Source organism: Oncorhynchus keta, chromosome 17 (assembly GCF_023373465.1).
Source record: "Oncorhynchus keta strain PuntledgeMale-10-30-2019 chromosome 17, Oket_V2, whole genome shotgun sequence".
In the NCBI taxonomy this organism is placed as follows: domain Eukaryota; kingdom Metazoa; phylum Chordata; class Actinopteri; order Salmoniformes; family Salmonidae; genus Oncorhynchus; species Oncorhynchus keta.
Window position 1 is genome coordinate 48,504,512 of NC_068437.1, and position 16,026 is coordinate 48,520,537.

The 16,026-nt window shown below is 42.9% G+C and overlaps 1 protein-coding gene and 1 long non-coding RNA gene across 2 annotated transcripts; one reads left to right on the top strand and one right to left on the bottom strand.

The window, feature by feature from the left end:
• Positions 1-246: 246 nt before the first annotated feature.
• On the top strand, positions 247-9,608 carry LOC118395971 (BLOC-1-related complex subunit 5-like). The gene is made up of 5 exons (XM_035790088.2): positions 247-448; positions 570-670; positions 8,056-8,199; positions 8,382-8,539; positions 8,777-9,608. The coding sequence occupies exons 2-5, from the start codon at positions 613-615 to the stop codon at positions 9,008-9,010; spliced, it is 594 nt and encodes a 197-aa protein (XP_035645981.1). The 5' UTR covers positions 247-448; positions 570-612; the 3' UTR covers positions 9,011-9,608.
• On the bottom strand, positions 3,413-4,465 carry LOC127908324 (uncharacterized). Its single transcript, XR_008066825.1, has 4 exons — positions 4,190-4,465; positions 3,952-4,041; positions 3,801-3,830; positions 3,413-3,479 (listed from the first exon to the last, which is right to left on the bottom strand). It is a non-coding gene; the product is annotated as an uncharacterized LOC127908324 (long non-coding RNA).
• Positions 9,609-16,026: the final 6,418 nt, after the last annotated feature.

The window sequence follows — 16,026 nt, forward strand, 5'->3', positions numbered from 1 at the left end:
TGTAGATTGATGAAACTAACTGCAGCTCTTTGTTAAGTGTTGCAATAATTTCAGTCAGTATACACTATATTAGGCCCAGCCTTTGGAACTTTGGTTTTCCTAAATATGGCTACTATATTGTGATCACTACACTGGTAGTAGTGGGGATTTATATGAATTTTATTTTCATGGTAGTACAGAATTGATCATGATTGATCGTACATTCCAGCACAGTAGATGGCAGCATGCACTTAAAAGATTGTTTGCTGACCGCAATGATAGCATAGAAGAAGAAGAGGGGTGGTTGTGTGTTTACGGAAGTAGCTAGCTAGTTCGATATCTTTCAGCTTGTTAACATATTTACTTAAATTAATTATAGTTTGCTACATCATGAAACTATCATGATGGTAAAAATATAATAGAAATCAAAACAGGCGTGGTCTAACAGAACAAGATAAACACAACGAAGGTAAGAGATGTGCTAAGCTCGCTAACAGCAACTTAGCTAACGTGGCTTGTTTATCAGTCCAATGTCTGCGTGGTACAGCTACCGTTCGCTTGAAAACTAACGTATCTATGTTTGGCTGTAGGTCTCCTGAGGTGGTGAATTGAAGCCATAACATAACTGACACCATGGGGGCCGAGCAGAGCGGTGATTCTGAGCACAAACACACCGACTACAGTTCCTCGGGTAAGAAGGGAGGACCGGCATGTTGTCTGCAGTGTTGGGAAAGATACCTTAATAGAAAATGACTCGAGTGGAAGTCACCCAGTAAAATACTACCCGAGTAAAAGTTTTAAAGTATTTGACTCAAAAGTAAATGTAATTGCTAAAAAACGACTTAAGTAGTAACGTTACTTTTAAGTATTTTTACTTGAGTACTTTACACCACTGGTTGTCTGTGTGTGCGTCCCAGTAATGTTATTTCTCCTGAAGTGTACACGTTCCCTACTTTCCACAACTCAAAACCATATTCCTTACATCAACTATTTCCTTTCAAGTCAGTGAAAGGAGGTGAACAAGTGCATACTTTGGGAGGAAGGAGACGTAGCCATTGACACACAAAGTTCTAGTGCTATATTATTCCCTCAACTCTTGCACATAGGATACTCAAATGTGTACTTGACATTCTTTTTTTCTATCAGCCCACTGAGAGAAGCACATGATTGAACTTCACTCAATTTTCTAGAGTTTTCCCTGTTAACACTGTCAATGTTTCCTTTTATTGTGGGAATTGTGATTGAATCAACCCACTATTAGCCACTTTCAATGCAACGTACTGAATCAAAACGAACTATGCAAGATATTTTGTTGTAGGCAGAACACATCAGAGAAGGATTCTATTGTGCCCACAACTCAGCCTGTACTCTACACAGACTGGTTGTGGCATAACCAATCAGAGCTGCGGTAGGCCTATTTGCAAATAGACAATTAAAATATATGGATCTGTGCCATTCACTTTGAACTGGATTGTGTTTACAGCTGTGGTTGTGAGTAGGGCTGTGGTGGTCACAATTTCGTCAGCTGGTGATTGTCAAAAAAATTACTGTCATTCTCACGGTAATTGACCGTTAATTAACATAAACACATTTAGCATCTCCAGGCTTCCACACGCAGCCTACAAGCCATTTTAAAAAGTAGAATAAATCCATGTAGTATAGTCTACCGTCACAATAAATCCATTATTTATTTTAGACAGGTCTAAAGAGGCACGGTATGAAGAAAATGTAGTCTATTTCGGAAGAAAATAATAGTGTAACAGTATAACTTTAGACCGTCCCCTCGCCCATACCCGGGCGGGAACCAGGGACCCTCTGCACACATCAACAACAGTCACCCACGAAGCATCGTTACCCATCGCTCCACAAAAACCACTACTTCAAGGTCTCAGAGCAAGTGACGTCACCGATTGAAACGCTATTTAGCGCGCAACACCTCTAACTAAGCTAGCCGTTTCACATCCGTTACAATAGCATATTCTGAGTTGTCCTTATGTTAGGTCCTGATGCCCAAGTGGATGTGGGCTACACTAGTTCATTTAGCAGAAAATAGTTATTCATTTTTTTGTTATTAATTTAACTTTAGTTGTTCTACAAATGTTGGGCTATATGCTTTGATTTAATACATTGTAAGGCTGCATGATGCGACTAATGATGATTTGAAAAAAGTTGCTTGAAAGGCATGAGCTCTGCTTTGATTTTTCTCGCAGGCTGCAATAGTCTCTCATTCACAATTTGACAAGTACTTGATAATGGCTCGAATTTCACAGCAGCATCCCCTTTGTGGCCTTCATGCTCCCTAAAAAATACATTATTTTTGCGGCCCTGAGTGCTGCGTTGTGTCCTTCTCCCTGAGTGTACTGCGCAATCCAAAGCTTCTCTCACTCACATGACTCTCCGTCACCTGATCAGGTCTTTCTCACAGGCTACAAGTGAAGACGGGCACATCAGGGACGCGACTGCGCTCGTCCTTATCCAATTCCGAGGCGCATCTTGAAGATATTGGAAGAACTGTCCACATTTACTTTTCGTCAGCCTACAAGATGAGTGACCTAACGAACAGCAAAAGCACTAGCCCATGTCAATCTACTATCCCCCATAGTACAAAAGTCCACCTATTCTGTTCGAGAAATAAATATTCCAAACATAGTCTGCGATAGATCCCAAATGAATACAACCACTAGCATCAAAAAAACATGTTTTATGCAATGTGGCTGATGCAACAGATCAGAACATTTAATTTAAAATGTTGATAAACTATTAGGCTATTTATTCACATAAGTGCAGCAATGCACTCATGGTAGTAGGCTATAAGCACGAATGTTCCATTAGTGGAACACACCATTATCAAAAGTGGCCGCAAATGCAATTGTGAATGTAATGCTTTTATTATATAAAAGGTGCATTTTTGGGGTGAAAATTATCTTCTCCAAACGTGAAACTCACGTGCTCCTTATATGCCAGTTAGGCTCTACACCCCTTGTAAAGTGGATTAATGTGCTTAATTTTAAGAAGTTATTTGGCCACTTTTAGTTGTGATACAAACTTGATTAACAAATATAGGCCTATGGGCTAGGCCACATGAGGTGTGCGACTATGTTTCTAAAAAGTTGCAAACAAAAAGGCATTGTTTATTATGCTGGGCATCATTCACAAGTGATAATAAATCGTCTTTTTATCATTTTATGTCAGAGTGATTTAAAGGGACAATAAGAGTGGGAAAGGGGGATACCTAATCAGTTGTATAGGGAAAGGGGGGTACCTAGTCAGTTGTATAGGGAAAGGGGGATACCTAGTCAGTTGTATAGGGAAAGGGGATACCTAGTCAGTTGTATAGGGAAAGAGGGATACCTAGTCAGTTGTATAGGGAAAGAGGGATTCCTAGTCAGTTGTATAGGGAAAGGTGGATACCTAGTCAGTTGTATAGGGAAAGGGGGTACCTAGTCAGTTGTATAGGGAAAGGGGGATACCTAGTCAGTTCTATAGGGAAAGGTGGATACCTAGTCAGTTGTATAGGGAAAGGGGATACCTAGTCAGTTGTATAGGGAAAGGTGGATACCTAGTCAGTTGTATAGGGAAAGGGGATACCTAGTCAGTTGTATAGGGAAAGGGGATACCTAGTCAGTTGTATAGGGAAAGGGGATACCTAGTCAGTTGTATAGGGAAAGGGGATACCTAGTCAGTTGTATAGGGAAGGGGGATACCTAGTCAGTTGTATATGGAAGGGGGATACCTAGTCAGTTGTATAGGGAAAGAGGGATACCTAGTCAGTTGTATAGGGAAGGGGGATACCTAGTCAGTTGTATATGGAAGGGGGATACCTAGTCAGTTGTATAGGGAAGGGGGGATACCTAGTCAGTTGTATAGGGAAAGGGGGATACCTAGTCAGTTGTATAGGGAAAGGGGGATACCTAGGCAGTTGTATAGGGGAAAGGGGGATACCTAGTCAGTTGTATAGGGAACATGGGATACCTAGTCAGTTGTATAGGGAAAGAGGGATACCTAGTCAGTTGTATAGGGAAAGAGGGATACCTAGTCAGTTGTATAGGGAAAGAGGGATACCTAGTCAGTTGTATAGGGAAAGGGGATACCTAGTCAGTTGTATAGGGAAAGAGGGATACCTAGTCAGTTGTATAGGGAAAGGGGATACCTAGTCAGTTGTATAGGGAAAGGGGGATACCTAGTCAGTTGTATAGGGAAAGTGGGATACCTAGTCAGTTGTATAGGGAAAGGGGGATACCTAGTCAGTTGTATAGGGAAAGAGGGATACCTAGTCAGTTGTATAGGGAAAGAGGGATACCTAGTCAGTTGTATAGGGAAAGGGGGATACCTAGTCAGTTGTATAGGGAACATGGGATACATTACATTTACATTTAAGTCATTTAGGAGACGCTCTTATCCAGATCGACTTACAAATTGGTGCATACACCTTAAGACATCCAGTGGAACAGCCACTTTACAATAGTGCATCTAAATCTTTTAGGGGGGGTGAGAAGGATTACTTACCCTAGTCAGTTGTATAGGGAAAGAGGGATACCTAGTCAGTTGTATAGGGAAAGAGGGATACCTAGTCAGTTCTATTTTTTTATATATTTTTTTAACCTTTATTTAACTAGGCAAGTCAGTTAAGAACAAATTCTTATTTTCAATGACGGCCTAGGAACAGTGGGTTAACTGCCTTGTGGGTTAACTGCCTTGCTCAGGGGCAGGCAACATATTTTTACCTTGTCAATTTGGGGACTTGATCCAGCAACCTTTCGGTTACTGGCCCAATGCTTTAACCCCTAGGCTACTGAGTGCTAGTGCTGAGTACCAGGCAGTTAGCAAGTTTAGTAGGCTACTAATGATCAGCAGCATCAGCACTTGGAGAAGCCTAGTTACCGTTACCATACTAAACGGTCATGTGGAATTTGACTGCCTTCATGTGGCGGTAATACGGGCACCACAACAGCCCTTATTGTTAGTAGTAGCACTCACTTCCGTCATCATGAAGTGCTTTGAGAGACTAGTCAAGGACCATATCACCTCCACCCTACCTGACACCCTAGACCCACTCCAATTCGCTTACCGCCCAAATAGATCCACAGACGATGCAATCTCAACCACACTGCACACTGCCGTAACCCATCTGGACAAGAGGAATACCTATGTGAGAATGCTATTCATCGACTACAGCTCGGCATTCAACACCATAGTACCCTCCAAGCTCGTCATCAAGCTCGAGACCCTGGGTCTCGACCCCGCCCTGTGCAACTGGGTACTGGACTTCCTGACGGGCTGCCCCCAGGTGGTGAGGGTAGGCAACAACATCTCCTCCCCGCTGATCCTCAACACGGGGGCCCCACAAGGGTGCGTTCTGAGCCCTCTCCTGTGCTCCCTGTTCACTCACGACTGCGTGGCCACGCACGCCTCCAACTCAATCATCAAGTTTGCGGACGACACAACAGTGGTAGGCTTGATTACCAACAACGACGAGACGGCCTACAGGGAGGAGGTGAGGGCCCTCAGAGTGTGGTGTCAGGAAAATAACCTCACACTCAACGTCAACAAAACTAAGGAGATGATTGTGGACATCAGGAAACAGCAGAGGGAACACCCCCCTATCCACATCGATGGAACAGTAGTGGAGAGGGTAGCTAGTTTTAAGTTCCTCGGCATACACATCACAGACAAACTGAATTGGTCCACTCACACAGACAGCGTCGTGAAGAAGGCGCAGCAGCGCCTCTTCAACCTCAGGAGGCTGAAGAAATTCGTCTTGTCACCAAAAGCACTCACAAACTTCTACAGATGCACAATCGAGAGCATCCTGGCGGGCTGTATCACCGCCTGGTACAGCAACTGCTCCGCCCTCAACCGTAAGGCTCTCCAGAGGGTAGTGAGGTCTGCACAACGCATCACCGGGGGCAAACTACCTGCCCTCCAGGACACCTACACCACCCGATGTTACAGGAAGGCCATAAAGATCATCAAGGACATCAACCACCCGAGCCACTGCCTGTTCACCCCGCTATCATCCAGAAGGCGAGGTCAGTACAGGTGCATCAAAGCTGGGACCGAGAGACTGAAAAACAGCTTCTATCTCAAGGCCATCAGACTGTTAAACAGCCACCACTAACATTGAGTGGCTGCTGCCGACACACTGACATTGACACTGACCCAACTCCAGGCACTTTAATAATGGGAATTGATGGGAAATGATGTAAATATATCACTAGCCACTTTAAACAATGCTACCTTATATAATGTTACTCATCTGTTATTCATCTCATATGCATACGTATATACTGTACTCTATATCATCGACTTCATCCTTATGTAATACATGTATAACTAGCCACTTTAACTATGCCACTTTGTTTACTTTGTCTACATACTCATCTCATATGTATATACTGTACTCGATACCATCTACTGTATGCTGCTCTGTACCATCACTCATTCATATATCCTTATGTACATATTCTTTATCCCCTTACACTGTGTATAAGACAGTAGTTTTGGAATTGTTCGTTAGATTACTTGTTGGTTATTACTGCATTGTCGGAACTAGAAGCACAAGCATTTCGCTACACTCGCATTAACATCTGCTAACCATGTGTATGTGACAAATAAAATTTGATTTGATTTAGATGCGCTTGTTTTGAGATCAAAGCTAGAGCTACATCTCTTTGTCTTAAAGGGGCAGTGTTGTATTTTGAGCCCGGCTATAATAAGCGAAGTAGCAGATAGACAGAGGGTAGCATAATTTGTCAGATTACCAGTAATAATGGTATCGGGATAATAATGCATTTTATTTTGTAAAGTGGTTTCTTGCGTCAAACACAAGATTTTCAGTCACCTCCTTATCTGAAGGACAAGTGAATAAACAGGTTCATGTCAAGTGAATAAACAGGTTCATGTCAAGCCCTGCATGTTTTGTTCTTCTCCAAAATTGCTATAGAATGTAGGCCTACATTAAACACCACACATTAGTTGCTACTGTAGGCTGAATGGGTCCTCAGATCCTCAAATGGTTCTATAGCTGCGCCATCGAGAGCATGGTTGCATCACTGCCTGGTATGGCAACTGCTTGGCAATACATCACTGGGACCAAGCTTCCTGCCATCCAGGAACTCTACACCAGGCAGTGTCAGAGGAAGGCCCTAAAAATTGTCAGACTCCAGTCACCCTAGTCATAAACTGTTTTCTCTGCTACCGCACGGCAAGCGTGTACCAGAGCGCCAAGTCTAGGTCCAAGGGGCTTCTAAACAGCTTCTACCCCCAAGCCATAAGACTCCTGAACACCTAAGCAAATGGCTACCCAGACTATTTGCATTGCCCCCTCTCTTTTACACCGCTGCTACTCTGTTATTATCTATGCATAGTCAATAACTCTACCTACATGTACATATTACCTCAACTAACCGGTACCCCCGCACATCGACTCTGTACCGGTACCCCCCTGTATATAGTCTCGCTAATGTTATTTTACTGCTGTTTAATTACTTGTTACTTTTCTTTCTAATTCTTATCCATACTTTTTAAACTGCATTGTTGGTTAGGGGCCCGTAAGTAAGCATTTCACTGTAAGGTCAACACCTGTTGTATTCAGTGTATGTGACAAATAACATTTGATTTGATTGATAGAACAACTATTTCCATGTTAAAATGTTTTCACAATTATTTTTGATGGTAGTCCTCTCTGGTAAGCCTACATTATGATCAAATAGGCTCAGTAGCCTTCTTGGCCACCTTTTTATAACTGTAATTGAAAAAGTTTACTGCCTCAGTGTTCACAGTAAGCATGCGTTGGAAGTTGCACAGAATTTTCACAACATTCATTTTGCGCTCAGCAGACCTGAAATGTGCTCAGTGCTGAACATTTTTTGAGGGAACATTGGTTAAAAGTGCATTGTTTCATATTTGCAGGATGTTTCAAATGATACCCTATTCCCTATTTAGTTCATTATTGCTAACCAGGGCCCATAGTCTCATGTCATTTTTTTAGGAGCTTCTCTAGCGGTTAGCTATCTTTCAACACAAAAACGGTTACTAATTGATGGAAAAATGTATTGAAATGCTTTGTCGTCGCAGTGGTGCCCTCTCCAGCGAAGCAGAAGGCTAAAATGGACGACATTGTGGTGGTGGCTCAGGGGACACAGTCATTGCGCAACATCCAAAATGACCCTGATGTCATCAAGCTTCAGGAAATCCCCACTTTTCAGCCCTTGTTGAAAGGTAAGCTAAGGGCCTCTAATCAAGATCTAGACCTGTCCTCTGTCTCTACAGTATTGTAATAATGTTCCATATGAGAATGTGTACAATTATGGATAGGCCTAGACATTCCTTTATGACCATGAAGTTGATAGAAAGAGTGATCATAGATTATGCTTTGAGGGTCAGTCTGTCCATGTCTCTAGGTGTGCTGAGCGGACAGATGTCCCCCAGCAGTTTGTGTCTAGAGAGGCTGGACTCTGCCCAGGTGCTGCAGCTCTGCATCCGCTACCAGGACCACCTGCACCAGTGTGCCGAGGCCGTGGCCTTCGACCAGAACGCCCTGGTCAAGAGGATCAAAGAGGTTAAAATCACCCTGTCTGTGTATGCAGGCACCTCTCCTTTCCTTCATCTGCACTAGTCTGACAGACTGGAGTCTGGTGAAAGCAGCTTCCCCAATAGGCCTCCATCTTCTTTCATTTGTCTTTGGGTTTCATATGCGCATAGATAAGGGAGGGGAAGAAGCCACGCTACGTCTATTGAAATAAAGACAAAGTGAAGTTGTTAGAATGATCTCACACTTTCTCTCCCTCCCTCCCAGATGGACCTGTCTGTGGAGACGTTGTTCAGCATCATGCAGCAGCGTCAGAAGCGCTATGCTAAGTACGCTGAGCAGATCCAGAAGGTGAACGAGATGTCCATGATCCTGAGACGTATCCAGATGGGCATTGACCAGACCGTCCCCCTGATGGAGAGGCTCAACAACCTGCTGCCGGAGTGTGAACGCCTGGAGCCCTTCAGCATGAGGCCGGACGGGGACGTTGCAGCCAAGTAGAAATATCTCTGCCTGGGTATGCTGATACACTCACTGTCATGGCCCTCTAGTCTAGCCTTCACTGCCTCCGCCATTTTAAAAGCTCTTTATTGAACCATTCATGTTGAACAGAAGGGGGGGGACTCTGCCCAGCTTGCTCCCCAATCCATCCTAAACCTTTCACATCCACAACTTACCGGCCCTGGACATTTAGCTCAGCCACTCAGCATAAGCAGTCCTGTCCCCATGCACCAGATGTAGTGGGTTTCTGGGACAGCTACATCGGGGGTTTGCATGTCGCTGAGTGAATTGGAAGACTGTAAAACAAGAAGTTTACATGATGATTTACTGAAGGGAACCTGCTTGGCAAAATTACTTCCAAAAATGACTGAATCTCCAGAAGTAATATTAGTCAAAGATGAGCTCTGAAGATAAACCCCTGGAGCTTCAACTGGCAGTATTTTTGTTTTGGGGGGGGGAAACATTTTTATTACGCTAAATTATTTTGAGTGTTAGTTGACTGAATATGTTGGATTCTCTGTGAGTATTTTAAATGGCTTACATAACAACAAATGCAAATGTTTATTTGGGAAATAAATTAATACTTGAGAAATTTGAATCATTTCAATTTCTTGCAAAGTGTATAAAGGTTCTTATATTGTTCTGTTTAAAGAATCAGTTAAATAATCACATACTGACCCTCTCACTTGGATATGATGATTTGGTTATAGGATATAACATAGTATATACACTTAGTGTACAAAACATTATGAACACCTGCTTTTTCCGTGACCTAGACTGACCAGGTGAATCAAGGTTAAAGCTATGATCCCTTATTGATGTCACTTGTTAAATCCACTTCACTCATTATAGATGAAGGAGAGGAGATGGGTTAAAGAAGGATTTTTAAGCGTTGAGACAATTGAGATATGGATTGTGTATGTGTCATTCAGAGGGTGAAGGGGCAAGACAAAAAGTGCCTTTGATGGGGTATTGTAGTAGGTGCCAGGCGCACCGGTTTGAGTGTCAATAACTGCAACGCTGCTGGGTTTTTCACTCTCAATAGTTTCCAGTATGTATCAAGAATGGTCCACCACCCAATGGACATCCAGCCAACTTGACACAACTATGGGAAGCATTGGAGTCAACGTGGGCCAGCATCCCTGTGGAATGTTTTTGACACCTTATAGAAACCATGCCCAAAAAAGTGTGGCTGCTCTGGGGGCAAAGTGGGTGCAAATCAATATTAAGTTGTTCCTAACGTTTTGTACACTTTGTGTAGGTTCCCCTTGTTCTATGTTCCCCTTGTTCTGTGAGGATGTGGCCATTGAATTTTGGTAGGAGCTGAAATACTTAATTGTCAAGCAAAGTTCTCTCTCTCTTCTCTGTAATGTTCAATGTATCCTCATTTGAATTATGATTGCCTCTGTCTGTCTGTCTGGCAGAGGAAGGCATATCAATGTTCTTGGGACCTTTTCTAATGTCCAAAATCACCATCTAATTCTAGTGATCCGTCAGCGCCTTTTCATATGTAAATTAACAAGGAGGATATCCCTTAACGTGCTTAAAGGGGAATTGTTTGAACATTGAAAGTGGAATGGAAATGCGAGTCAGTCTGAACAGAGAACATCATTTTAGTGCAGTTCCTTTGTGAACTGAGTGTTCTACTCTACCTGCCTTTGTGCTGTGAAGGGAAGAATGGGACTAGCCAACTGATCTTCATAGCCTGAATATTAATACACCAAGATAATCCAAAACAATTTGCCATCAGGAACTTCATTTCTGAGAAATCCAATTTCCCCATATAGGCTTACTTCTCATTTGAATATAAAAGGGACAGTTTTTCTACTTTTTTGTTTCTGTATTCCGAATCGATCCACAGCTCGGAATATGAGTGAGAGAAGATTGAAATGGCCTGCTGTAAAGTGTACAGAACCATGGTTCTCTCTTTGTCTGAGGCTGGACTTGGTGCATACTAATGAGCAGCGCTATTAGCTGCCTGAATACTCTGCTGTTGTAGAAAACCCTTTTACGTCAAGTACCTTGTAGTTATATGATTATAATTTCAAATTGGATAAATATTCAATGTTTCTCTGAACAGGCTATTATACCTTTGTTTGAATTATTTATTGGGTTGTAACTTTTAATATATTGCCAGAAGAGGAATGGAGATCAACCGAATTGCATGTATTGACGGTCAGGGTTTCTGTTGGAATATGATTCAGCACTTTCTGCTATTTGACATAGTCACCTCAATTGTTTGATGTGTTATAGGGTAAAGTTGCCCTTACATGCTGATCTTGCGTCAGTTTAGTATATTTTAGGACAAATGGTTCGAGTTAGGATTGGGGCAGAGGAAGCTGATTCTAGCTCTGTACCGAGGGGAAACTTCATCCTGGAGTGTTTGATACAGCTGCGACACAACCCACTAGGAAGCAGCCAAGAGACTCAGGAATATGACATCATCACTGTCACGCCGACTCCCGTTCCCTCTCTCCGGCGCTCAACGCCGCCGGCCTACTAACCACCGGTCCTGGCGACCCACATTACACACACCTGGCAACCATCATTTCGCACAACTGCTCCCCATCATTATGCACTCCTCGAGTTCATAATTGACCTTTATTTAGCCCTCAGTAGCCTCAGTCTTCAGGCAGTATTATATTCAAATCAAATTGTATTAGTCACATGCGCAGAATACAACAGTGAAATGCTTATTGAACCAACGATGCAGTTTAAAAGATACAAGTAAGAAATAAAAGGAGGGCCTCCCGGGTGGCGCAGTGGCCACCAGAGACTCTGGGTTCGCGCTCAGGCTCTGTCGTAACCAGCCGCGACCGGGAGGTCTGTGGGGCGAAGCACAATTGGCCTAGCGCCGTCCGGGTTAGGGAGGGCTTGGCCGGTAGGGATCTCCTTGTCTTATCGCGCACCAGCGACTCCTGTGGCGGGCCGGGCGCGCACTCAGTGTTTCCTCTGACACATTGGTGCGGCTGGCTTCCGGGTTGGATGCGCGCTGTGTTAAGAAGCAGTGCGGCTTGGTTGGGTTGTGTATCGGAGGACGCGTGACTTTCAACCTTCGTCTCTCCTGAGCCCGTACGGGAGTTGTAGCAATGAGACAAGATAGTAGCTACTAAACAATTGGATACCACGAAATTGGGGAGAAAAAGGGGTAAAAAAAAAACAAATTTTAAAGACTATATAAAGGGGGTACCGGTACAGAGTCAATGTGCGGGGGCACCGGTTAGTCGGGGTAATATGTACATGTAGGTAAGAGTTATTAAAGTGACTGCAAACAGTAGCAGCGGTGTAAAAAAGGGGGCAATGCAAAGCCTTTTGGACCTAGACATGGCGCTCCATTACCACTTGCCATACGGTTGCAGAGTGAACCGTCTATGACTTGGCTGGCTGGAGTCTTTGACAGTTTTTAGGGCCTTCCTCTGACACTGCCTGATATAGAGTTCCTGTATAGCAGGAAGCTTGGCCCCAGTGATGTACTGAGCCATACGCACTACCCTCTGTAGTGCCTTGTGGTCGGAGGCTGAGAATTTGCCATACCAGGCAGTGATGCAACCAGTCAGGATGCTCTCGATGGTGCAGCTGTAGAACCTATTGAGGATCTGAGGACCCATGCCAAATCTTTTCAGTCTCCTGAGGGGGAATAGGATTTGTCGCGCCCTCTTAGTCCACAATCATCTCCATTGTCTTGATCACGTTGAGGGAGAGGTTGTTGTCCTGGCACCACACGGCCAGGTCTTAGCCTATATGAGGAGGTCAATCTCGTCATTGCCGGTGATCAGGCCTATCACTGCTGTGTCATCAGCAAACTTAATGATAGTGTTGGAGTCGTGCGTGGCTGTGCAGTCATAAGTGAACAGGGAGTACAGGAGGGGACTGAGCACACTACCCCTGAGGGGCCCCCAGTACGCCTTACCTGGTTTGTATTATCTTATGTTTCTTATTATTAAACACCTTCTGCACCTGCTTCCTGGCTCCTTGTGTATACGTTACAATCACACACAGCAGGGAACGTTCTGCTCATAGATATCAACAACAACATTCACAGCCAGACAACACATTACATTTCCCTTTTTATTGAAATGCCACCACATTTATAAGTTGTTTATTTGTCATTTTTTGAACTTTTATTTAACTAGTCAAGTCAGTTAAAGAACAAATTCTTATGTACAATGACGACCTACCAAAAGGCCTCCTGCGGGGATGGGGGCTGGGATTAAAAATATATAAATATAGGACAAAACACATCACGACGAGAGACAACATTACATAAAGGTAGACCTAAGACAACAACATAGCAAGGCAGCAACGCATGACAACACAGCATGGTAGCAACACAACATGTCAACAGCATGGTAGCAACACAACATGGTAGCAGCGCAAAAATGGTACAAATGTTATTGGGCACAGACAACAGCACAAAGGGCCAGAAGGTAGAGACGACAATATGATATACTACATAAAGTACTGGCTATTCCAAAAATCCATCAGAACTCAATCCACTGGTGTAGAGAATAGACTTGGTAAGGTAAATGCTCAGATCAACTAGTTCCTCCTTGCCCTCTACGAAACATACAGGACATTGAGGGTGTCAGTGATTCAGTGCCACAGGGCAGTTGTCATGACGGCAGAGTGACAGCATCATTTCTCCTTTAAAGGCCTGTGGCCAAACATCTCATTATGGCGCTGCTCTGCTTTCTGTGTGTTTTTTTTCTGTCCGAGAACAAGGTGACATTGGGTCACATTAATGAAACGCATGGAAAATAATTACTTTGTCATCTTACGTTTCATTTATTACCGCTCACCAGAATTCAGCTAAAATTCCTTGAAATACATTTCAAGTGGGCTTGTATTGACAGCAGGTCAAGACAACCCTACACGTAGCAGGCCTACATTAGATGATTCATCCTGAGATATATTACTGCTCTGCAGTCTGGTTTTGTAGTTAGTCAGTTTTTCTTTTCTTTGCTTCTTCTGTTAAAGGAAACAGTGTTTTGTTGCCCACGTCACCCATGATTATACTGTTGGAGGAGAGTTGATGAAAACCCACATGACAGGACTCATGTCTGTCAAAGTCTGTGTGTGTTATTCACAGAGACAACTGAGCCAGTCAAGACCCTAGTCTGGTAGCCTGCAGTGGAGTCCATGTCACTTCTTGTGATCAGAAACCACTTTTAAACTTTCATCAGGAATGTACATTTTATCTATGTTCTTATGCAGTGCAATATTTAATCAGATTGAAAATACAATGAGCCAGATCAGTTGTTCCATTTGCTCTTGATAAAATGGCACTTGAATCTACTTCTTGTTAATGACTTTGTTAGGAGCTGTTACTTACTATCAAGACATGTTCTATAAATCCATTGTTGTTAATAATATGCAGCCTATCCTGTCATAAACGTATGAATTGTGATCTCCCTGTTATGTATTCTAACCTTAAACGGTCATTGACCCCCACTTCCACATTAACCTGTCACTGGGCTCTGCCTTTAATATTCATCGTTAACACAATATTTGGATTTAGATGGACTTGAATACATCAGTGACAACAACTCCCAATATTGGGTAGGAGGAACCATCTAATGTAATGCAATCATAATTACGTTGGAGCACTTACTGTTGGAGCGTGCTCTATTGAACAATGCCTGATTGGAAATCCATTATTTATTCCTTTCAAATGCGGATTATTACATTGTTTTAGGAGAACTCTTCTCTTAAACAGGCACTTGTGGTTGATGCTTTTTGCTTTTGAAGTTCACATTGAAAGGAAAACAAAAGGCAGGGTTTTTCCCATCACAATGCATATCATTAATTATGCAGAGTATATCCTTGATACATTTTTTTTATTAAGTGTTCAAATCAAATGACTAAATTGCTATAATTGGGTGGAAATGAGAGATCAATAGACCAGTCAAAAGTTTGGACACACCTACTCACTCAAGAGTTTTTCTTTATTTTTACTATTTTCTACATTGTAGAATAATAGTTAAGACATCAAAACTATGAAATAACACACATAGAATCAAGTAGTAACTAAAGTGTTAAGCTTTGCACACTCTGCATTCTCTCAACCAGCTTCATTCCAGTCACCTGGAATGCATTTCAATTAACAGGTGTGCCTTGTAAAACAATCTGTGGAATGCATTTGAGCCAATCAGTTGAGTTGTGACAAGGTAGGGGTGGTATACAGAAGATAGGCCTATTTGGTAAAAGACCAAGTCCAAATTATGGCAAGAACAGCTCAAATAAGCAAAGAGAACTGAAGGTCAGTAAATGCGGAACATAAAAATATTTTTTAAGAATCTTCAAGTGCAAAAACCATAAAGCGCTATGATGAAACTGGCTCTCATGAGGACTGCCACAGGAAAGGAAGACTCAGAGTTACCTCTGCTGCAGAGGATAAGTTCATTAGAGTTAACTGTAAAAGTAACAGACACATCTCAACATCAACTGTTAAGAGACTGCGTGAATCAAGCCTTCATGGTCGAATGGCTGCAAAGAAACCACTACTAAAGGACACCAATAAGAAGACTTGCTTGGGCCAAGAAACACGAGCAATGAACATTAGACCGGTGGAAATCTGTCCTTTGGTCTGATGAGTCCAAATTTGATATTTTTGTTTCCAACCGCCGTGTCTTTGTGAGACGCAGAGTAGGTGAACGGATGATCTCTGCATGTGTGGTTCCCACTGTGAAGCATGGAGGAGGAGGTGTGATTGTGTGGGGTTGCTTTGCTGGTTACACTGTCTGTGATTTATTTAGAATTCAAGGCACAGCTAACCAGCATGGCTACCACAGCATTCTGCAGCAATACGCCATCCCATATGGGTTAGGCTTAGTGGGACTATCATTTAATTTGTCAACAGGACAATGACCCAACACACCTCCAGGCTGTGTAAGGGCTATTTGACCAAGACGGAGCGTGATGGAGTGCTGCATCAGATGACCTGGCCTTTAAAACCACTTGACCTCAACCAAATTGAAATGGTTTGGGATGAGTTGGACTGCAGAGAGAAGGAAAAG

Excerpts from the sequence above, each read along its gene's own strand:
- LOC118395971 (XM_035790088.2), top strand. The coding sequence starts at position 613 with ATGGGGGCCGAGCAGAGCGGTGATTCTGAGCACAAACACACCGACTAC. Across the intron at positions 671-8,055 it reads CACCGACTACAGTTCCTCGG|TGGTGCCCTCTCCAGCGAAG; the intron begins GTAAGAAGGGAG and ends TTGTCGTCGCAG. Across the intron at positions 8,540-8,776 it reads TGGTCAAGAGGATCAAAGAG|ATGGACCTGTCTGTGGAGAC; the intron begins GTTAAAATCACC and ends CCTCCCTCCCAG.